The sequence below is a fragment of the Octopus sinensis genome, linkage group LG26 (genome assembly GCF_006345805.1).
Source record: "Octopus sinensis linkage group LG26, ASM634580v1, whole genome shotgun sequence".
NCBI classification, from domain to species: domain Eukaryota; kingdom Metazoa; phylum Mollusca; class Cephalopoda; order Octopoda; family Octopodidae; genus Octopus; species Octopus sinensis.
Genome location: NC_043022.1, coordinates 9,179,202 through 9,205,358, shown reverse-complemented (window position 1 = coordinate 9,205,358; position 26,157 = coordinate 9,179,202). Strand labels below are relative to the sequence as shown.

The window sequence follows — 26,157 nt, the reverse complement described above, 5'->3', positions numbered from 1 at the left end:
TCTCAACCACATGGTTCTGGGTTCAATCCCACTGTGTGGCACCTTGAGCAAGTGTCTTCTGCTGTAGCCTTGTGCAGTTGTCTCCAACTGTAGCCTCTAGCACTTGGCTGACCAAAGTCTTGCAAGTGGATTTGGTAGATGGAAACTGAAAGAAGACCATCACATACATATATAATATAATATATATATATATATATACATACATATATACATATATACATATAGGGCAGGAGTGGCTGTGTGTAAGTAGCTTGCTAACCAACCACACGGTTGCGGGTTCAGTCCCACTGCGTGGCATCTTGGGCAAGTGTCTTCTGCATAGCCCCGGGCCGACCAAGCCTTGTGAGTGGATTTGTAGACGGAAACTGAAAGAAGCCTGTCGTATATATATATATATATATATATATGTTGTGTGTGTGTGTTTGTGTGTCTGTGTTTGTCCCCCTAGCATTGCTTGACAACCGATGTGTGGTGTGTTACGTCCCCGTCACTTAGCGGTTCGGCAAAAAGAGACCGATAGAAATTACTAAAAGGTGGTGCTCCAGCATGGCCGCAGTCAAATGACTGAAACAAGTAAAGAGTAAAAGAGAGTAAGAGTATATATATATATATATATATATATATATATATATATAATATTATATATATACACACACACACACACACATATATATATACATATACATATATATACATATACACACGGGTGTGGATGTGTGGTAAGAAGCTTGCTTCTCAAACACATTGTCCTGGGTTCAGTTCCAGTGTGACACCTTGGGCATGCTATGGCCTCAGGCAAGTGTCTTCAACTGTAGCCTCTAGCACCCATTTCTTTACTACCCACAAGGGGCTAAACACAGAGGGGACAAACAAGAACAGACAAATGGATTAAGTCGATTACATCGACCCCAGTGCGTTACTGGTACTTAATTTATCAACCCCGAAAGGATAAAAGGCAAAGTCGATGAAGGTTGGCAACCGAAAGGGCATCCAGCTGTAGCAAATCTGTTTCAACAAATTCCATTTAACTCATGCAAGCATGGGAAATCATCATCATCATCATCGTCTAACATCCGCTTTCCATGCTAGCATGGGCTGGACGATTTGACTGAGGGCTGGCAAACCAGATGGCTGCACCAGGCTTCAATCTTGCAGCTGTGGATGTTAAATGATGAAAACGTCAGTTGAATCATGTCGATCAATACCTTGTGAGTGAAATTTTGGAAGATCAACCCCCTAACAATGAAAAGTAAAGTTGACCTTCAAAGGATTTGATCTCAGTGTTACATTTATCAAAGAGGCAACAAGCTGGCAGAACCACTAGCATGCTGGGCAAATTGCTTAGCAGCATTTTGTCTGTCTTTATATTCTGAGTTCAAATTCCACTAGGATTAGGGTTAGGGTTACCTTTTGTCCTATCAGGTCGATAAAATAGGTACCATTTGAGCACTGGGGTCAATGTAATAAATTTGTCCCCTACTGAAATTTGAAACTGTTGATAGTATTATACGTATAGTGGAAGCATGATAGCTCTTTAACTTTAGCTGCCCGTATTGTGGTTTTTTTTTATTTTTAGCTATCCATTTTGGTTCACCACATGACAGTTTGGTTCATTTAATTTTATTTGGATTGTCCACCCCTTAACATGATGGACTAGCCTAGCGTCTACATCAGTTATAAATTGGGAGCATTTTGGCCCATTGAATTGAGGGAGGTGAATTTTGCTATGAGCAACCTTGGATCTTTGATGTGAGAACAGTTTGATTTCATGCTGCTTGAATGTAATTTTAACCAGCATCCTTGACATTCTGCTTTGTGACTTACCAACATTTAAATAGAATTGTAGCCAGAAATTTTATGATGTTATGCTTCAGGTTTTTCTCACTTATCTTCATTTTTATGAGAATTTAAAACTACGCATTGTATCGACAGTTATTAATGTCCTACCAGTTTGCTGTATCTAATTTTAACAATAGTAATAAATATTTCTATGTGGTCAATTGCAACTTGTCTCTAAATTTGTTTATTAATATCCATCCTAACTTCATTTAACAGAGCACATAATATAACGGACCTTAAACCACAATCCATACAACCACATTCATACATATTGCTAAATACTTATTAACAAGGTGGTGAGCTGGCAGAATTACTAGTACGTCAAGTAAAATGCTTAGTGGTATTATTACATCCTCTGATGTAATAATTATTCAGTGAGGAGTACTCAGCTAGCTACTCAGGTCGAAGATACCTTAATTATATGACTGTCACGTTGTCGTTAAGGAATCCCAAGTTAACTCGCTGGGTTCTAGGTTCGCTCCCATTGCGTGGCACCTTGGGTAAGTGTCTTCTACTATAGCCTCAGGCCGACCAAAGCCTTGTGAGTGGTTTTGGTAGATGGAAACTGAAAGAAGTCTATATATATATAGTTGCAGGAGTGGCTATGTGCTAAGTAGCTTGCTTACCAACCACACGATTCTGGGTTCAGTCCCACTGCGTGGCACCTTGGTTAAGTGTCTTCTACTACAGCCTTGGGCAGACCAAAGCCTTGTGAGTGGATTTGGTAGATGGAAACTGAAAGAAGTCCATTGTGTGTGTATGTATCTCCCTCTCCCTCTCTCTCTCTCTCTCTCTCTCTATTATATATATATATATATGCTTGTGTGTTTGTGTTTGTCCCCCCACCATCACATTTTGTCTGGCTTTACATTTTGAGCTTAAATTCTGCTGCAGTTGATTTTATCTTTCATACTGTCAAGGTTAGTAAAATAAGTACCAGTTGAACAGCACTGGGGTCAATGTAATCCATTTGGTCCCTCCACCGAAATTACTGGCCTTCTACTAAAATTTGAGACTTTACAAAAATGTAGCAAGCATGCAGAATTGTCAGTATGCTGGGCAAATTGCTTAGCATCATTTTGTCCATCTGAACGTTCTGAGTTCAATTTCTGCTGAGGTTTACTTTGCCTTTCACTCTTTTGTGTTGATGAAATAGATACCAGTTTAGTACTGGGGCCAATGTAATAATGAACCTAGTCCCTTCCCCAAAATTGCTGGCCTTGTGCCAAAACTTGAAATCAGTATTACACTGATCAAAAACTAAACAAAACAGAAGAAACAGCTATTGTTTTCTTCTTTAGTTCTTGATAATTATCCAAACATGAAATTATAAAATCAAATTAAAAATTGTTTTCTCTCTGAACAAACTTAGCAAATATAAAATTTAGTAGAAATTTCTTAAAACATGAAAGATTTAAATGTAATTTTATAAGCAAGTAAAATGTATCCAGTCCGGTGGTATACAGTTTCAGGAATTAATTACAGAAATAATTAAGTATGTATTTTATGACATAATTTACTTCTAGTGTTTAGATTAAAGAGTCAGAAAAATTCCAATAATGATATTTTATTTCAATTCAGTAATGTTGATCTCTGGTGATTTAAATTCTTCATCATCTTTAGGCATCTGGGATTGGTTAGAAATTAACATATTATACATTGGCATGTGTATGTGTGTGTGTTTAAATATATATATTCTTATTTTTTTCTTTCATTTGTTTTATTTGTTTCAGTCATTTGACTGCGGCCATGCTGGAGCACCGCCTTTAGTTGAAATCAACCTCAAGACTTATTCTTTGTAAACCTAGCACTTATTCTATCAGTCTCTAAGTCATGGGGACATAAACACACTAGCATCAGTTGTCAAGTGATGTTAGGGAGACAAATACAGACACAAAAATACACACACACACACACACACTCACACATGACAGGTTTCTTTCACTTTCCATCTACCAAATCAACTCACAAGGCTTTGGTCGGCCCAAGGCTATAGTAGAAGACACTTGCCCATGCAGTGGGACTGAACCTGGAACCATGTGGTTGGTAAGCAAGCTACTTACACAGCCACTCCTGTGCCTATATATATATATATATATATTATATTATATATATATATATACATATATATGAATATATATGAATATAATTTTTTTTTTTTTCAAATTATATCTTTGGTGAGTTAACTTGGGATTCCTTAATGATAATGTAATCTTCATATAGTTAAGGTAGGTATCTTTGGCTTGAAGAGTAGCTAGGTGACCACCCCTCATTAAGTAATTATTACATCAGAGGATCTGCTAGCCAGGAAACATATGTAGCCTGGATTTTACCTTCTGCAGTCCCTCAATTTGTGTGTGTGTGTGTGATATGTATATATATATATATATATATATATATATATATATATGTGTGTGTGTGTATATGACTGAGACCTTTGGCATTATGTCGTGCTTCAGAAGAAGACCCAGTAAAATTGCAGTCGTGGCAGATGGTACCCGTGCTAGTGGGACGTAAAAGCATCCAATACACTCTCAGAGTGGTTGGCATTAGGAGGGCATCCAGCCATAGAAAACCATGCCAAATCAGACTGGAGTCTGGTGCAGCCTTCCAGCTAACCAGCCCTGGTCAGACCATCCAACCCATGGACAACAGGTGTTAAATGATGATGATGATGTGTGTGTGTGTGTATGTATATATATTATTTCTTTACTACCCACAAGGGGACAAACAAGGACAGACAAACGGATTAAGTCAATTACATCGACCCCAGTGCATAACTGATTCTTAATTTATCGACCCCAAAAGGATGAAAGGCAAAGTCGACCTCGGTGGAATTTGAACTCAGAACATAAAGACAGATGAAACACCTATTTCTTTACTACCCACAAGGGGCTAAACACAGAGGGGACGAACAAGGACAGACAAACGGATTAAGTCGATTACATCGACCCCAGTGCGTAACTGGTTCTTAATTTATCAACCCCAAAAGGATGAAAGGCAAAGTCGACCTCGGCTGAATTTGAACTCAGAACGTAACGGCAGACGAAATACCGCTAAGCATTTCGCCTGGCGTGCTAACGTTTCTGCTAGCTCGCCGCCTTATGTATATATATGTACACACACACACATATGACTAGTTCTTCACCAATCTCTGATGTCTGAACTAAAAATGAACATGTGGTAAGTAGCTTGTTAACCAACCACATGGTTCCGGGTTCAGTCCCACTGCATGGCATCTTGGGCAAGTGTCTTCTGCTATAGCCCCGGACCGACCAATGCCTTGTGAGTGGATTTGGTAGACGGAAACTGAAAGAAGCCCGTCGTATATATGTATATATATATATTTGTTTGTGTGTCTGTGTTTGTCCCCCTAGCATTGCTTGACAACCGATGCTAGTGTGTTTACTTCCCCGTCACCTAGCGGTTCGGCAAAAGAATAAGTACTGGGCTTACAAAAAATAAGTCCCGGGGTCGATTTGCTCGACTAAAGGCGGTGCTCCAGCATGGCCGCAGTCAAATGACTGAAACAAGTAAAAAAAAAAAAGTACAAAGGTCACCAGAGCATGACATTACTGAGCTGAAACAAAATATTATTACAGGATGTTTCCTGACTGGTTAATCTAAACTGTAACAAGAAATAACATTAAAAAATACATTCTTAATTAATTTTTGTAATTAATTCCTGTAATTACATACCACTGGATACATGTTACTTGTATATGCAATTTTATTTATTTCATTCACATTCTTTTAATATTTGTACCAAATTTTACAATTTTTGCTAAATAGCTGATTTTTTCAATTAAGATTTTAAAAAGTTTTGATTTTATAATTTTATGTTTGGTAGTTATTGCCATTTATTTTTTTTGTTTTGGTTTTTGATAATTATAACCTTATTGAGCACAACACAACACGCAGCCTGGTCTGGGATCCGAACTCACAACCTCACGATCGTAAGCACAAAGCTCTAACCACTGAACCATCCACCTTCACATAATTGACATAGACACCAAAGAAATATGTCTCATATATCACATGTGATTCACAGGACAGACAATGGGTTAACATGAACCTCACCAATGTCTGAGTTTGGGAGCATATGTTGTATGGGTCATATGTACTACCCCTCCTCTGACTAAATCATTGAAAACAATAGTTATATGTTGTTCTTATTGTTGCTATTTAGTCACAACTCAGTCCTCAATTGACCAGACATATGGTCAGCGATGTCCAGAATAATGTGTGGTAAAAGTAAAATGCATGGAATTGTTTTTGAATTTCTATTCTTTCTCATCCTACCCACAGGGATTTGGTTCCTGAATGAACCCTTGAAGAGGTAAGCCCCTTGAAAATGCAGAACCAACGAGAAATCAGTTCTTTCCCTTTACCGCCGAACTACCAGAGCAAACTGCTTTCAGCTGGATATTTGATTGTTGATGACTTGAAAGATGTAAAACCAACTGAACTAAGTGAAGGTCAGTATATATATATATTATATATATATATATATATATATATATATATATATATATATATGTGTGTATGTGTGTGTATAAATATTTCTTTGTTATGTACACCAGAAATAGTAAAAGCTTAAAACAGCAATTTGTCATCATAATCTAATGTTCATTTTCTCTGCTGGTATGGGTTGGACAGTTTGACAAGAGCTGGCAAGCGAGAGGACAGTGCCAGGGTCTGTTGTCTTTTTTTTTTTTTTGTTAAATATTTAGGTAAATTAGATATTGACTATAACTGAGATTAGATTATTTGTGGGTTTATTATGTTTTTTAAAAGCCATATTATATCTGAATCGATAAATACATTTTCTATCTATTCTTACCTTAAAAATTAATATTTAACATTATAATCGATTGTATGACATAATCATAATCGTTAAAGTTTCTAGTTTGATAATAGAGTTTTTTATAAGAAAAATTATTATTTTATTTATTTCTTAAAAAAATATTGTTTAAATATATTTGATTATTTATTTAACTATTATCATTAACCTGAAGATTGACTATAATCATAATTCGAATTATTAATTGAATTTAAATTATTGTTATTTGAATTAGGTTATGGGCATGAAACGATTGTAGTGGATTTACTTTTTATCTTATATTAAACTTTTTAATACTTTTTGATAGTTATATATATTTAATAAAAAAATAAATAATAAATAAATATATATATATATATATATAAATTTATAAATATAAATTAATAATTTTAAATTTTTAACTTTAAATTTAAATAATTTAAATTTTGAATTCTATATTTTATATGTTTTGTATATTATATTAATTAATTTTATTTCTATGTTTTGGTTTATGTATTTTCACTGTTTGATTTGCCTAATAGTGGTTTTATCTCTAATTTAATTTATATATATATATATATATATATATAAACACTTACTGCAGATAAAATCAAGGGTATGGAGTGTTCCATTAATTAATAAGTTAAAAAACATATATTAAATGCACAATCAAATAGGAAACAAACACAAAAGATCAACAACTTCTCATCAGTTACTGGTCATAGGGTGAAACATAATTTTGTATCTTATATATACACACACACACAATGGGCTTCTAGTTTCTATCTACTAAATCCACTCACAAGACTTTGGTTGGCTCAGGGCTATAGTGAAGGCACTTACCCAAGGTGCCAGCAGTGGAACTGAACTCAGTATCAGGTAGTTGGGCAGCAAGCTTATTACCATACATGCATGTCTGTGCCTATACATGTATGTAAATATTCAGTAATCCCTTGACTATTTGTTACATTCCAAAATTCCCTGCAATAGGTGAAAATCCATGACGTAGAAAGAATACTGTATTGTATATTTTTATTATTATTTTTATAATTTATATATATTTATTTTCTTATAAATGCAATACAACACCACGGAGGAATTGATGTAAGCTTAAATAATAAACCATGATAGGTGAACCGTGATATGGTGAGGGATTACTGTATGTAAGGTGCAGGAGTGGCTGTGTGGTAAGTAGCTTGCTAACCAACCACATGGTTGCGGGTTCAGTCCCACTGCGTGACATCTTGGGCAAGTGTCTTCTGCTATAGCCCCGGGCCGACCAATGCCTTGTGAGTGGATTTGATAGACGGAAACTGAAAGAAGCCTGTTGTATATATGTATATATATGTATGTGTGTGTATGTGTTTGACCCCTAGCATTGCTTGACAACTGATGCTGGTGTGTTTACGTTCCCGTCACTTAGCGGTTCGGCAAAAGAGAAAAGTCCCGGGGTCGATTTGCTCGACTAAAGGCGGTGCTCCAGCATGGCTGCAGTCAAATGACTGAAACAAGTAAAAGAGTAAAGAGTGTATATATATATATATATATATATATATATATATATATAAATATATAGATATAAATATATACAGGGTGTCGTCTAAATTACACAAAAATGCAAAATAACACTGACATCTCATTCTAACAGATATATTTACCAAAATTACATAAAAATATCTTGAAATACTAAAGAGTAAATTCTTTCAATAAAATTGCCATTGGCTTCAACCACAGCCTTCAGACAACTTCACAATCTCCTACAACTATTCAGGATGGTCTCCTTGTTCCCTTTCATTACCGTATTCAATTTGAGATGCTCTGTGTTTCTTTCAATTATTTTAAATATAACAAAGAATTTAGTAAAATAACTTAGTTATCATTCAGCTAGTGTTAGGATCATAAATTGTGACTAAGGTTTGGTGGTATATTTTAAAGAAAAACTTATGAGAACAAGACATTTGTACTACAGAGCCAGAGCCGGGTTGGTAATGAAAGGGTTAAGTTGGTGAATGCTGCCTTGCCTTCAGTTCATCTTTGGTGTTACAAGGAGTTTTGTTGGTCTCTTGCTCAACTGCACCCTACACATAATAATCAAAGGAGTTGTAGACTGGGGAGTTAGATGGCCAGATGTTAGGGGTGATGTGGTTGCAGAAATTGTCTGACAGCCATGACTGGGTTCTCCTGCTTGTGTGGCATGGTCCAGCATCCTGTTGCCAGACATAGGGTCTTCCAGCAGCCACCCTCTTGACCCAGGGCAGCACTACTTCCTTCAGGCACTTGATGTAGGCCTCTGTGTTGAGTCTGGGGCCATGTGGGAAGATGAATAGAGGCATTACTTCCTCATCACTAGTGATCACTCCAAACACCTTGATGTTGCCTGGATGTTTGATTTTTATCACATTCACTACATGTCTTGGGGACACGGCATACCAACAGTTGTTCTGTGTGTTCACCATCTGTTTGTATTGGATCCTCTGGTGCGAATACCAAGCAGTACAGCATCTCGTTTCCAAATTTTTGGTAGAGTGAATTGTGTTATGGTGCTGTTCTCCTTGCAGACGGTGCCCAATGGACCCTCCTGTTCTGTGTTGTCAAAAAAAATAAAAACAAACGATGTGCAAAGCGTGAAATTAAAAATATAGACTGGCAACAATTTACTCATCGCACCCTTTATATATAAATATAAACTCCCTATAAAGTTGGGTTCAACCACTTAGGGTGGTAAGGGCACCAACAAAACCTGTGAATGCCAACCTCTGAAATTGTTGAAAACAGTATTAGTTATTTAAACATAAATACAACACTCTCACATGTGTATGGTACATACATAAGCATACGTACACATTAACATACGTAGTACACTCTTACATACATACATACATACACACAAACATACAATCATACACATGCATACAGAAATACATATGTATGCATACAGTCATACACATGTACATACACACACATTTACTTTCATGCACACATATACACATACATACATTGAGACACAAATACATATTGCATACATACATATACACACACATAAAAACAGACATGCATACATACACACATACCACACTCTTACACCCGAAAATACACTGTATTAATTTACACAAGAACGCTTTTGTTTCACCATTTATTTTTTTTTTTCAGTGTTTTGTTGCTATTTTGTTGTTTTTGATCGTTTTTTTAATGGTTTTCTTTTTCTCTTTTATTTATGAAACAACGATACACAAAGATTATATTTAGATGGAAATCTATGCCAGGTGGCCTACACTCACTATGGGCTATTTATATACTACTTAAAAACCCCACCACACATATACATACACATGTACACAACATACACATATACAAATGTATGTACACAATATTCACATATACATATAGACACATATATATAAACATTGTGAGGCAGCAAGGAAGACTATGTGGTCGCTCAGCCTGCTAGATATAGCAGTTAAATCTGAAATCACTCTCTACTTACTGTCTTTATTGAAAAACGAAAGAAAAAGAGCATATTGGATCGTCATCATCATCATCACCTCTATCTCCACCACCACCACCATCATCACCATCACCATAATCGTGACGTCTGTTTCCACCATAACCACTACCATCACCATAATCACTACCAACACCACCACCACTATCACCATCATCATCATCACTCCCTCCACCACTAACACCACCACCACCATCATTGTTGTCATCATCTTCATAATCATTACCTATTTCTTTACTACCCACAAGGGGCTAAACAGAGAGAGGACAAACAAGGACAGACAAACGTATTAAGTCGATTATATCGACCCCAGTGCGTAACTGGTACTTAATTTATCGACTCCAAAAGGATGAAAGGCAAAGTCGACCTCGGCAGAATTTGAACTCAGAACGGAGCGGCAGACGAAATACTGCTAAGCATTTCGTCCGGCGTGCTAACGTTTCACGTTTCTGCCAGCTCGCTGCCTTAATAATCATTACCATCATCTTCATGTTCATCATAGCTTTACATTTTCCTTTTCATGCTGACATAGGTTTGTCAAGTTTTCTGATGTAGTGTTATACATACAGTTGGATGGCCTTCCTTTTGCCAACTGTTTTGGTCACTTCTTATGACGTCCAGTGACATGCAGGAGTATCTATGCTGAAACCAGGAGATATGAAATACAAAGGACGCACTGTGTGAAAAAAATACTTTAAAAAGTCAGGATGGTCATAACTGGATCACATTTGATTGTAGGGCTGTTTGGGTAATACTGATAACAACATCAATAACAGCCCTGGTGGGAGTGAAAGTAATAGTGATACTAGATGGGTTTGAACCAAGAACAGGAGAGACAGGACCTAGCACTGTAAAATAGCTAATTTATTGCTCTATGATCTCTGCCAGTTAACCTTTCTAATTAGAAAAAATAATGATGATCATGATCATGATCATCACCATCATGATCATCATCACAATCATCATCACCACTGCCATCATCATCGTCGTCGTTATCATCATCATCGTCATCATCAGGCATCAAGAAGAATATGAAGGAAATCAGAACAGAGTGCTCAGGACAACTGTTACAAAAGGTTTGCCTCTTTGGCACAGCCAGAATAATCAGGAAAGTATTAGATTGTCAAAAAGAACAGATAACATGGTACCATAGGTTGCAGGCAGCAAGCCCGCTACGTATGCAAGACACTAGGAGTTCAGACAAAACCTGAAGTAAAAAAGAATGATGATGATGATGATGATTTCAAATTTTGGTACAAGGCCAGGAATTTTGGTGGGAGGGTGCTAGTTGATTACATCATCCCCAGTGTTCAACTGGTACTTAATTTATTGACCCCCGAAAAGATGAAAGGCAAAGTCGACCTTGATGGAATTTGAACCCAGATGGTGCAGACTGACAAAATGCCACTAAAGATTTTGCCTGGTGTGCTAACATTTCTGGCTGCTGCCCAGTTGGTATAATAATAATAATAATGCTTTCTACTGGAGGCACAAGGCCTCAGATTTCTAGGGAAGGAACTAGTTTATCACATTGACCCCAGTGTTTCACTGGTACTTAATATATTTCTTTATTGCCCACAGGGGGCTAAACATAGAGAGAACAAACAAGGACAGACAAAGGGATTAAGTTGATTACATCAACCCCAGTGCGTAACTGCTACTTAATTTATCGAGTCCTAAAAGGATGAAAGGCAAAGTTCACCTCGGTGGAATTTGAACTCAGAACATATAAACAAACGGAATGTCACTAAACATTTTGCCAGCATGCTAATGATTCTGCCAGCTGCTGCCTTAGTATAATAATAATGATAATGATGATAATGATAATAATAATAATAATAATAATAATAATATAATAATAATAATAATAATGTCAAGGTAGAAGATATAAGATCTGCTCTCAGGAGGTCAAGCAAATGGAAGTCTCCAGGAAAGGATAAAATCCCTAACTTTTGGTTGAATGCCTTCCCAGAGAGCCATGAACTGCTAACAGAACTTTACAATGATGTTTTGCAACACCCTAGTAGGATACCTCCTTGGCTAGTTAATGGGTTAACATTCCTGCTTCCAAAAAGTGAAGAAACAAATGAACCAAAAAACTATAGACCCATAACCTGCTTAACTACTATGTATAAACACTAACATCTGTCCTGACGGAATATACCTATAGTTTTTTGACAGACAGCAGCATATTCCCTAATGAACAGAAAGGATGTAAACGTGGATCCTACGGTTGTAAAGATCAACTACTCATCAATAAGATGATCTTAGAAGATTGTCACAAACGACACAAAAACTTATCAATAGCCTGGATAGACTATAAAAAGGCTTTTGATAGCTTACCACATAGCTGGATTAAGAAATGCCTAGAAATGTATAAGATAGCACCTACTCTGCGAAACTTCTTGACTGTAAGTATGAGGATCATGGAGAACCACACTAACTTTGAACAGTGGCAATGAATCTCTAAATGCTGGTGATGTAAAAATTTCATGTGGCATTTTCCAGGGTGACTCACTATCACCACTCCTCTTCTGTTTAGCCTTAATACCTCTCTCAAAACTGTTCAATGACATGCAGTACGGGTATAAAATGTTTGATAAAAATATAAATCATCTCATTTACATGGATGATTTAAAGCTCTTTGCAAAAAATGACCAACAACTCAAGGGCTTACTAGCGATTGTCAAACAATTCAGTGATGACATCAGAATGCAATTTGGCCTCGATAAGTGTGCAAAAGCTACCTTTATCAAAGGAAAAATGACAGAAACATCTAACGTTAACCTTGACCAGCAGAATGTCATAAAAGAATTAGACCCAGCAGAGAACTACAAGTATCTAGGGGTAATTGAAGGAGAAGGAATAAGGCATTCAGAGATGAAGGAAAGGATCAGGAGAGAATGTTATCGCAGAGTAAGAGCAATACTCAAGACAGCTGAATGCGAGAAACAGGATCAAAGAGATCAATGCATTAGCCATACCAGTTGTGACTTACAGTTTCAATATCGTTAACTGGTCAATTACTGAAATATGTAATCTTGACAGAAAAATAAGGAAACTGTTGACAATGCATAGAATGCACCACCCTAAGTCAGATACAGAACGACTTTATCTGCCAAGAAAAGAGGGAGGCCGTGGACTTTTGCAACTGGCAATGACAATGAAGATTGCTACAATTGGCCTAGACACCTACCTGAAAAACTCTGAGGACTGGATGTTAAAACTTGTCTCAAAACATGAAAACAAGAAAGCATCATACTCAGTAACAAAACAGGCAAAGGAATATCTAAGTGAATTCCGAATACAACAAATTTCGGAATTAGAGATAGACATACAAGAAACAGACACAGAAAAAGCTAAGCGCATGAAAATCCGTGCTAAATCTGCAGCCTTAGATATTCTGAATGATAAATGGCAAGAAAAACCTCTCTATGGCAAATACCCAAAGAGAGCAAATAATGCAGATGTTGACAAAGTCCTGACCCATCAATGGCTAATGGCCTCTGGCTTAAAATCTGAAACAGAGGGGTTTATCATAGCAGCTCAAGATCAATGCCTACCAACAAGAAACTACCAGGCCAACATATTAAAGATCAGAAGCAGTCCGTGTCATGTATGCCAGCAACAAAATGAAACCATTGACCATGTGGTCTCCAAGTGCAGTCGTCTAGCGCCTACAGAGTATCTCAACAGACACGATAGAGCTGCACAATATATTCACTGGGTAATCTGCAAAAACCTGGATTTGCCCCATGAAAAAAACTGGTGGGAACACAAACCACCCCCAGTGCTTGAAAATGACCACATCTCACTCCTCTGGAACTTCACCATTCAAACTGACAGAAAGATAGATGCAAATAGGCCAGACATCATATTGAAAGACTTCAAACAAAGAACATGCCTCCTCATTGATATGACTGTCCCAATCGATATAAACGTATCTGTCAAGACCTACCAAAAACTGAGCAAATATAAAGATCTTGAAATAGAAATCAGCAAAATGTGGAAGCTGAAGACTAAAACAATACCTGTTGTCATAGGTGCCCTGGGAATGATAGCAAAAGGGGCTGATAGCTACCTAACTCAGATACCAGGAAACCCAAAAATGGCAGAAATTCAAAAGATAGTGTTCATGGGAACTGCTCATATCCTACGCAAAATACTTTCTATGTAATCTCAAGGTTTAAAACAAACATAATTTTCGGTTTAAAAAAAAAAAAATTATTTTATTATTTTTTTTTAGACATTCATTAGTACAACCCCCCCCCCCAAATATATGGCACACTAGGCATAACAACAACATAAACTTCCAACCTGTTGTCTCTTGAGGTCTCTGGGTGAGACTTGGAGCCAACTTGTACAAATATAAAACAAAACTCAAACATAGAATAATAATAATAATAATAATAATAATAATAATAGATGCAATGTTAGGCACTAACTCTCATGGCTTCTGATCTTAACTGATTGGAAGTGTTATCATATACATGTTTTGTCTTGGTGTAAAAGATGGCCTACAGCAAATGTTTTGCTCAATACTACAGATTTGCTCGTCAGATTTGTTTGACCTTAATCAGTTGAGCATGTCCCTTAGTGGCTGACAATATGTACATCTCTTATCATGAGTGGGAGAGTATCGTAGCCATGTGCTGAATTGGAATTGAATGAGTCGGCCCCAGTAATTATGTTTTCTATAAGCCTGGTACTTTTTCTGTGAAAATGCATGGTTCAGTGGTTAGAACATGAGGTAGTGAGTTCAATTCTCGGACTGGGCTGTGTGTTGTGTTCTTGAGCAAGACATTTTATTTCACGTTGCTCTGGTCCAGTCATCTGTAGAAATGCATTGTGACATCACTGGTGCTAAACTGTATCAGCCCTTGCCTTTCCCTTGTATAATATTGGTGGCATGGAGAGTGGAGGCTGGTATGCAGGGATGACTGCTGGTTTTCCACAAACAACCTTGGTCAGACCTGTGCCTCGGAGGGAAACTTTCTTGGTGTAATCCCATGGTCATTCATGACTAAAGGGAGCCTTTACCCTTTTACTGTTTACTGATTCTGTTGATCTCTAATGCTGAACCATTAAATTAAGGGATATAAACAAACACTGGCTGTCAAGTGGGACAATCACACATACTCACACACACACACACACACACACACACTGCGTGCTTCTTTCAGTTTCCATCTAAATCCACTCACAAGTCTTTGGTTGACCTTAGGCTATAGTAGAAGACACTTGCCTAAGGTACCATGCAGAGGGACTGAACCCAGAACCATGTGGTTGGGAAGTGAACTTCTTACCACACAGCCATGCCTGCACCTGTGAAACTTCTAGTTATAGAAAAAAGAAAAAACTCAGACAGGATGGTCACACCTAGAATGCTACTGATCAAATGTTTGCTCAGTCAGGGTGAACAAAGAGCTAAACAGCAATAATATGGAAAGAGACACATTAGATAATGTAGTCCAAGATGCATTATGTTTGGACGAAGAGACAGGATGGTCATGGCTAGAACACTTTTTGATCATAGGTCTGTGTACTGGCTCAGGGCCGATTGAGGATTAAACAATAGCAGCAACAGTAACAACAACAAGGAGTTGTAGTAGTGGTAGTGGTGGTGGTGATGATGGTAGTGGAAATGGTGGTGGTGGTGGTGATGGGGTTGTGCTTGTGCTGATGGTGGTAACGGTGGTGGTGATGATAGTGATGATGGTGGTGATGGTGGTGGTGACAGTGGTGTTATTGCTGTTGATGGTGATGGTGGTGGTGGTGGTGCAGCAAAAAATATAACCATGCTAATATTGTCTTATCTTCACTGCTTCCTTGCAACTAACATATATATATATACATATTCTCAATATCATGAAGCTGGATGGGGGAAGAGAGAAGGAAGTGGTATGGATTCCAACTGTGTCTTCAGATCCTAAAGATCCGGTTGAATTTTTTTTAATAAATCTGTATCTATTTTTATCATCATCATCATCATTATTACTATTATTAAGGTGGTGAGCTGGCAGAATCATTAGCACACCAGGCAAAATGCTTAGTGGAATTTTGCCCATTGCTACATTCTGAGTTCAAATTCTGCTGAGGTTGACTTTGGTGTTGTTGTTGTCAGAAAACTTTGGTTAACCTAGGGCTATAGTAGAAGACACTTGCTTGGGGTGCTTGCAGTGGGATTGAACTCAGAACCATGTGGTTGGGATGCGAGCTTCTAACAACACTGTTTCACCTGTAACTACTCTTATCATACAGCCATGATTGCACCAATATATCTATATCTATCAATCTGTCTGTCTGTCTGTCTCTCTATGTTTATCTCTTTCTCTCTTCATCAATATGTCTATCTATCTATCTATCTATCTATCTATCTATCTATCTATCTATCTATCTATCTATCTATCTATCTATCTACCAATCTATCTACCTACCTACCTGCCTTCCTATCAATCTATCGATTGATCCATCCATGTATATAAATTTCTACTAAAGAAAAACATCAAGACTTTCTCAAAAAATAAAGTTTAAAAAATAAAACACTTTCAGTTTTGCATGAATATTTCACATCGGGGAAAAAAAAAATATTATTAAAAAAATCTAAGTTAAAAACAAGAAAAAAACAATCAATATATCAAAAGATAAAGCCATTATCCCATTGATGTGATTCTAAACGAGCTTTGAAGGAGATGAAATTTAACGAAGCTGTCAAATATATCTCCATGAGTCAGCCATAGCTTCCAATGGCTCTCTGCCTTCCTTAATCATTTATGCAAATGGTATGAGGACAAATTGACAGAGCATCCTACAATCATGTGAATTTTATATCTTGTCGATATTTTATATCTTTTGGGGTTCTTTTTATTTTTATGTGTTGGTGCAGGTGTGGCTGGGTGGTCAGAACCCAGCCACATGGTTCTGGGTTCAGTCCCACTGTATGCTAACTTGGGCAAGTGTCTTATACTATAATCTTGTTGACTGGATTTCGTACACGGAAACTGAAAGAAGCCTGTGATATATTTGGTGCTGGTGCCACATCAAAAAAAAAAAAAAAATGCACCCCGTACACTCTGAAGTGGTTGGCATTAGGAAGGGCATCCAGCTGTAAAAACCAAGTCAAAACAGTGGAGCCTGTTGTAGCTCTTCTTCTTCTTCTTCTTCGTCTTCTTCTTTGTCTTCTTCTTCGTCTTCTTCTTCTCCTTCTTCTCCTCCTCCTCCTCCTTCCAATCAGTTCTCACGCCATTAGCCACAAAGAATAATCTCTAATTTGAGCCTACTCTAAGCTACTAAGATTGCGTGTGGCAACTTGAAGATCCACTCACCACACGCAATAGACTGGTGGTTGCACGGACGTGAAAGCTACATTGTTATTCTCATTCTGTATATGGTGGTTTTTAGCGGGTGGAGAGCTGAACCATCCTGGGGTACAGAGGATTCGCAATCTATCGAGGGTCTGAAAGTTTACCACACCATAGTGGGTTACACCATGCTTCCTCTGCTTTGTGGCAGAAGTAGGAAGAAAGAGTGAGAGAAAGATGTGGTGAAAGAGTACTGCCGGAGCCTCATGGAGCTTAGGTGTTTTTGCTCAATAAACACTCACAATGCCTGGTCTGGGGATTGAAACCACATTCTTATGACCGCGAGTCCGCTGCCCTAACCACTGGACCATTGCACCTCCACCCTGTTGTGGCTCCTGACCTTGCCAGTTCCTGTCAAACCATCCAATCCATGCCCCTCTCTCCTCTCCCCTTCTCCAACTGGGCTGACTATGTATCTCCTCTACAGCAAGACATTTATTTCTGTCCCTCTATCATACTTTAAACCAGTGATCCTCAACCACTTTTCCTCCTATAGACCCCAATAGTTCTGGTTTTACTCACTTGGACCCTCCCAGCCATTTGCTGTTTAAAAAAAAAAATCACATTTAATTTTTGTAATTAAATATTATTAGGAATTACTCTGTACTCTTTTATTCGTTTGCTTGTTTCAGTCATTAGACTGCGGCCATGATGGAGCACCTCCTTTAGTCAAGCAAATCAACACTGGGACTATTCTTTGTAAGCCTAGTACTTATTCTATTGGTCTCTTTTGCTGAACCGCTAAGTTACGTGGACATAAACACACCAGCATTGGTTGTGAAGCGATGTTGGGGGGACAAACACAGACACACAAACATATACACACTCACTCATATATATACATATATACGACGGGCTTCTTTCAGTTTCCATCTACCAAATCCACTCACAAGGCTTTGGTTGGCCCGAGGCTATAGTAGAAGACGCTTGCCCAAGATGCCTCGCAGTGGAACTGAACCCAGAACTATGTGGTTGGTAAGCAAGCTATTTACCACCCACCCACTTCTGCACCTATATAATTGTATATAAAAAAAAAATCGCTAGAATATTTTGTGTATTGAAGAAGTATAACCAATTTATTGCAGATAAACTTTTAACAAAATCTTATATGGACCCTCAAGGGTCATGTCAACTCCAGTTGAGAACCACTACTTTGAACTCTCAACACCAGGTACACAGCCACCACCCTCGATGCTTCTACTTTCTCACTTGAGGGATCTTTGTCTTGCAAGTTACTTGGTGACCTCACTGGTGCTGGTGCCACATAAAAAGCATCCGATAACACTCAGTGAAGCGGTCGGTGTTAGGAAGGGCATCCAGTCATAGAAACAATGATGCCAAAAGAGACAGTGGAGCTTGGTGCCATGCCACATAAAAAGCACCCGGTACACACTATGAAGTGGTTGATGTTAGGAAGGGCATTCAACCTTAGAAACCATTCCAGTGGAGCTTAATGCCATAACACATAAAAAGCACCCACTTCACTCTGTTATGTGGTTGGCATTAGGAAGGGCATCCAACTGCAGAAACCATACCACAACAGATATTGAAACTCAGTGCACTCTTCTGGGTTGCCAGCTCCTGTGGAACTGTCCAACTCATGCTGGCACGGAAAATGGACATTAATTGATGATGATGATGACGACAAAGATGAGTTCAACATATAAATGCTACTTACAAAATCTTCATCATCATCATCATGATCATCATAATGATGAGTTTTTCTGTGCTTGCTTGATTTGGACATAATGTGTTACAGAAATGCCAGTAAATCCAGGGATATTATAGAACTGGAATTGCTTCTCAAAGACTTCATTTTCAGAGATTATTAGATTGCTTTTGGGTTGTTTTTTTAATGATCATTAGATTATTTTCCCTTTACATCTTTTTATCTTTTTTCTTCTTTATATATTCCATTGACATCAACAGATCTTAAATGATTTGGAGAAAATGACATTATTACATAAAATTACTTGATGCCAGAACAGTAATTCCAAACTCAAATAAAAGACAAAAACAAACAAGCAAAAGAGGAACATCATTTAGAATCGATGGTTTGCATATTCATTTGTGGAGGGGCTGGCATGGGACCACCAGCAAAAGAGAGCACTGGTGGACCTGGTTAGCTCTATGCATGATGACATCTCTGGGACCACTGACCTAGGATGACCCCAGCCTCACATCCTTTTGGGGTTGATAAAATAAGTACCAGTTGAGCACTAGGGTCAGTGTAATCACCTTAACCCCTTCTTGAAGACTGCTGGCTGTGTGGCAAAATTTGGAAGCAAAATTAAGGCTTGCTCAGGTGGAGAGCTGGCAGAATTATTAGCATGCCGGACAGAATGCTTAACGGCATTTTCTCTGTCTTTACATTCTGAGTTCTAATTCTGCTGAAGTTGATATTGCCTCTCATCCTTTCAGGGTTAATAAAATGAGTTCCAGTTTAGTACTGGGGGTGATGTAATCTACTTAGCCCCCCTCCCTCGAAATTGCTGGCCTTGTGCAGAAATTTAAAGCCAATATGAGTACATGTGGAGCAATTTAACTGTGGTCTGTTATTTATTATTAGCATGTGTCAAGTTCAGAAGACCATATTTTCTTTATCCTGGTATTGTATTCCTTGGTTGTGTGTTCCTTGTTATGGGTCCCATCATATGCAATATTTTCATCGATCCCTAAATATCTTTAGCATTCCTTATTTGATATCAGAGAAATAGACAGGTTATTGATAATTATGTTACTGGATAGGATTGTTGTTCTTCTTTATTTTATAACCATAATGGTCATGTGGCTGTGTGGTTTACTTTCCAACCATGTGGCATCTTGAGCAAATGTCTTCTACTATAGCCTCGGGTCAACAAAAACCTTGCAAGTGGATTTGGTAGACAGAAACTGAGAGATACTTGTTGTGTGTGTGTGTTTGTACATGTGTGTGCATGTGTGTGTACCCTTTGTCTTGACATCATGTGATTGTTGTAAATGAGCATCAGTGTCATATAAGATGTGTTGTTAGTTTTCAGTTTTCCATGGAAAAACATATCTGGCCATGTGAAATATTACCTTGGAAACAGGTGAAGCTTGGTGACAGGAAGGGCATCCAGCCATAGAAAGTCCACCTCAACAAATTCTGTCTGACCCATGCAAGTGAGGAAAAGTGGATGTTAAATGATGATGATCATCATCATTGTTTAACGTCCGTTTTCCATGCTGGTATGGGTTGGACGGTTCGACTGGGGTCTGGGAAACCAGAAGGATGCACCAGGCTCCAGTCTGATCTGGCAGTGTTTCTACAGCTGGATGCCCTTCCTAACGCCAACCACTCCATGAGTGTAGTGAGTGCTTTTTAATGTGCCACTGGCACAGGAGGCTGGCTACGACCACAATCGGTTGATATATATATATATAAAAATGTGACCGCGTGTGTACTTTTGGTGATTTTTTTTCCTCTGTCTTCCCTTCTCTGGATCTTTCCTTCTATGTTTCCGACGAAGAGCTCCGCTCCAAACATTAAACCCTCCTTCTTTCCTTCTTTCCTGAGTGTCCAATAATACTATATTTGTGCCACGTCCTTGCGTTGTTGTGTTTTTTTGTGCTTTCTTGTTTGGATTAACTATATATATATATATATATATATATATAATATATATATATATATATATATATACACAAAGAGAGAGAGAGAGGGGGAGAGGGAGACGTGGAAAGGGAGAAGAAAATTTTTCCTGGGTGAACTATATCTTTTGAGAATGTCACAAGTAGGCCAACTCTTTATTTTGTACCATTCATATTCCTGACATATATTTTCAAATTGTCCACAAAGAATCAATGTATTTGCTTGATGGTTTTGCCTTCCTGCTGACCAATTGCATATCTTCCAGATTTTTGTTACAAAAAAACTTCAGAGTACTTCTTGGCATTCTGTCAGTTTTGACGATGAAGCTTCCAGTTGATCCAATCAATGGAACAGCCTGCTTGTGAAATTAACATGCAAGTGGCTGAGTGCTCCACAGACACATGTACCCTTAATGTAGTTCTCAGGGAAATTCAGTGTGACACAGAAGGTGACAAGGCTTGCTCTTTGAAATACAGATACTACTCGTTTTTGCCAGCTGGGTGGACTGGAGCAATGTGAAATAAAGTGTCTTGCTCAAGGACACAATATGCCACCAGGAACAGAACTCACAACCGTACAATTGTGAGCTGACTAACCCTAACCACTAAGTCATGCACCTTCAGGGTATTTACTGAAAGTGTCTCACTATAACCTCTCATCATCCAATACAAGATCACTCCCTCCAATGCCTCCTCCCCTCTTGAATGGTTTTTTTTTTGTCTTGCAAGTACTTGGTGGCCCTGTCAGGGCAGGTGCCACTTAAAAGCACCCAGTCCACACTGTGAAGAGGTTGGTGTTCAGGAGAGCATCCAGCTGTAAAAACCTTGCCAAAACTGACTTCGCCTGTGCCACATAAAAAGCACTAAGTCCACTCTGCTGGGTGGTTGGTATTAAGAAGGGCATCCAGCTGTAAAAATCCTGCCAAAACAGTCATAGAAGTCTGGTGCAGGCTCTTCTGCCTAGCCAGCTCTTGTGAAACTGTTCCCTCCCATGCTTGTATGGAAGGCAGACGTTAAACGATGACGACAACAACAGACATCGTAAAGAGGTTGTTTGTCCTCTTGAAATATACTTCAGTGATACTGTTTCCTACCAGTAACAGTAAAACCGCTTCCTGTTTTTAATTTCAGAAGGGTGGACCTAGACAAAGTCAAGTTGTCTATGGAGTTTGGTTATGATATCTGGAATTTTAGTAAGTCAAAAGGCCTCAAGAATTCATGGGTGGGGAACGGAATCAATTACTTTGTTGTAACCTGACCGCACTTTGACCGGGTTCTTCCTCTGTTTCTGCAACCTTGATATCACAGTTTTATTGGTAAAGAACTGTTAAATATATCCCCATTCTCCTTTCTTTCCAGCTTGTTCATGCTGTGATGGCAGAATTGTTACTGTGTTGGGGTGGGTGGGAGTCGACTTTGCCCTTCATTCTTTTTGGAGTCAATGAAATAAGTAGCACTTGAACACCAAGGTTGATGTAATCAACTTCTCCCATCCCCTGAAATTGCTGGCCTTGTGCCAAAACTTGAAATTGCTATCACAGTGATGTGTGTGTGTATGTGTATGCATGTTTGTGTGTATGGATATGTGTGTGTATGCCTCTTTGTACATGTGTATGTATGTATGTATGTATGTGTGTGTATGTATGTGTATGTATGAGTGTATGTTTGTGTATGTGTGCATGTACATATGTGTATGTATGTTTGTATTTATGTATCTGTGTATATATGTGTGTGTGTGTGTGTCTATGCATATTTGAACATATGAAGCTATGTATGTATGCCTATTTGTATGTATGTGTGTGTCTGTATGTATGAGTGTATGTTTGTGTATGGTGGGTGGGGTACGACTTTAAACTGCACCCAGTAGTGGAGCCCTTAATATGGGATTTCCAAGATTTTGAGGAGTGAGGAACCACCACTTAGCCACTGCTGTTCCTGGTTCTAACCTGACCTGGAGTAGTAGCACCCTTTTGGGCCTCAGCTATGGGTTAACTAGTATGTGAACCACAGGTAATGAAGGACCCCTAGTTCTTCTCAGAACTTCATTCCAGGAGAAAAAAAACACCAGAAGTGCAGTTTGTTTCTGGTCATCTCAACCCCTTTTGTGCCTCTGGTTTGTGCCGCTGGGTTTATAGGTATTACATTGAAAAGTGGGTTCAGTGCTATGCAATGCTTTATCCATTGAAAACAAACTCACTCACAAGAACCTTTTTGGACCCTTGGAATGTTTGCATAGGTTTTACTGAGTTTAGGAAGTGGTCTGACTCAGTCATGAGTTGACTTCTACCACATGTGTGCGTGTGTTAATGTATGTATATATGTATGCATGCATGTATGTATATATCTTTGAGTGTGTATGTATGTGTTCGTGTTTGTATGCATATATGTATTTAAGTATGTGTGTATGTTTATGTGTATGTAGCGTGTGTACGTATGTATCTTCAAGTTTGTGTGTTTGTGTTTGCATGTGTATGTATGTATGCACGTATGTATATATATGTAGCTTCGAGTGTGTATGTTTTTGTGTGTATGTATCTGTTAATGTCTGTGTTTGCATGTATGTATATATATATATATATATAATATATATATATATATATATATCTTTGAGTGTGTATGTTTGTGTGTGTGTATGTGTTAATGTATGTATGTATGCATGTATGTACATGTATGTATCTATGTAATTATATATACTTGCATACATTTGTGTGTGTGTGTGGTGTGTGCATACGGGTATATTTGTCTAAGTGTTCCTTCCATAAGTATGTGCACATGCTTCTAATAGATCACATCTGATTGTCATGTATTTCATTGTGTATATATACATACATACATATATGTGTGTGTGTGTGTTTGTATGTATGGACTTTTACATTCTAATGTCAATTGCTTTTGTAATTTGCATCATGTGTCTTATATTGTTCACTCTTCCCCCCCCTTCCCCCCCTCCCCCCACACACACCAACTCTCTCTCTCTCTCTCCTCTTCATTGTTGGTGTTTGTTCTGTTCTCATATTCATCTATTTATGTTTCCTTTGTAACACACAAAAAAAGAGACTCGAAACTCTTTTTGTTTTTCTCCACCAGAAACTCCTTATTACAACCCAACATGACTAAATGATGTCAAGCAGCTGTTACTGTTTGCATATAGGAGAGACCGAATGGATTGGATCTGGCTGGCAGCCAAGTCCACTGCAATGGTTCATGCTGCCATTTTGTCAGGGATGGACAAGTTGTGTAACCATGAAATGGTTCTTTGCCCCTTAAACATTTTTACCTCCTTTTGTCCTGTTAGCTATTTCTTCCATGCCCACCTCATCTTCACTCTACCCAGGAGTGGTGTTGGATGTTTAACAAGAAAAAGTTTTATTATTTTATTCTCAAGTGCCAGCATGGCCGTGTGGTTAAGGAGCTCACTTTACAAGTAGATGATTCTAGGTTCAGTCCTACTGTGTGATATCCTGGGCAAGTGCTTTTTCTATAGATCTAGGATGAACAATGCCTTTTGAATGAATTTGGTAGATGGAAACTGCATAGAGCCTATCATATATATATACACACCTGTATATGTATCTATATCTATAATATAAATTGGATGTGGGCAAGCGTTGTATTCTTTCTTGTTTTGAGGTTCACAGCCTATGGCTGGGTGGATTCGCATGAAAAATGGCACACATGTGGAGACAGGTGCATAGATTGGAATGCAGTTTATATTTTTTTCCTAGCCCCCATAGTTACCGAGAAAATCGATTAAAACTTTTTCTAATGGAATTCCCCCTGCCAACATTCATAACCTCTCTCTCCTTTTCTCTGTCAGTCACTTACACATTCACTCACTACAAAAAGTGAATAAAAAATTTCAGTTATCTCTCTCTCTTCCTCTCTCTCTCTCTCAGATACATACACACCAGCAACATTACTCTCTCTGTCTCTTCACACACACTAACAATAGCAATTCACATACACACCACACTTTGTCTCATACACCCCATCAAACACACACACACACAAGCTCTCTCTCTCACACACACACGCACGCACATCAATTCTTCCGCTTCACACCAACTTCAAAAGATCCCCTTTCCACCCAACCCTATATTACAAAAATATAAATATTTTACGGAGAAGGGCTCTTGACTCATTTTACTGCAGGCGAAGGCGTAAAAAATGAAGATATTTTCACTTGTCCGGGCATTGCTATTACAGACGAATTAACAACAATTCGATTAGAGAGATAAACACAAACCACCTCCTGCTGACTGCAAAACTTCCGCCAAATTAGCCGGAAAAGCACACACATGTCCATTTCCTATATCTTCTTTCAATTTCTGCTCTCTGATTTCACAGACGTCCAATACAATAGCTCTCACCTACATTTTGTTCCCTAAAAAGGTATATGTCTATTTTTTCTATAAGCGTATAACCATGACTTATTCCATACTTCACTTAGCTTTTATCTTCACTTTTCTTCAATTGGATACGTCTGCTATTAAGTTGCAGAACTTTGACAGTACAGTTAAAAATCATTTCTGCTTTACTTCTTACATACAATTTCCCCGTAAATTCTTACAGCTTCATTTTTTGGTGATTATTGAAATGTCAAACATTTTCTAACTGTTGAAGCAATTCTTAACATCAACTTCTTAATGCCTCTTCTGTTTTTTTCCTAGCACCCATACTTACCAAGAAAATTTATTAAAACTTTTTCTAATGAAATTCCGCTCTTTGTTTTGCCATTAAAACAACCAGTTGCTCACATAGTCGCCATATACCATTCCGCTAGCAACAAGGGGACTACAGGATGACAGTCAGCCAAAACTTTCCCTATGCTGTCTCTCTTCTTTCACCTCTTTCTGGGGTTGATTATCTTCATCTTTAGTTACAGTTTCTCATTCTAACTACATAATAGGCAGAATTGTCAGATTAATACAGTAGGGTGTTTTGAGGGAGATTTGGCTGCTATTTCTACCAGATCTACCTACCATGTAAAGGTCTGAACTTGATTTTCATTCGTGGTTTAT

The 26,157-nt window shown here is 38.1% G+C and overlaps 1 protein-coding gene across 2 annotated transcripts in view; it reads left to right on the top strand.

Moving 5' to 3' along the window:
- LOC115224865 (DNA repair protein RAD51 homolog 3) overlaps positions 1 to 26,157 on the top strand; it is a 246,069-nt gene that overhangs the window by 204,158 nt on the left and 15,754 nt on the right. Inside the window, exon 2 of one of the 2 annotated variants that reach the window (XM_029795815.2) lies at positions 6,149 to 6,317. In XM_029795815.2, the coding sequence (XP_029651675.1) occupies positions 6,194 to 6,317 (124 nt within the window). In that variant the 5' untranslated portion in view covers positions 6,149 to 6,193. Of the gene's footprint in view, positions 1 to 6,147; positions 6,318 to 26,157 lie in introns of both variants that reach the window. The other variant, XM_036513573.1, reaches the window with a different exon arrangement.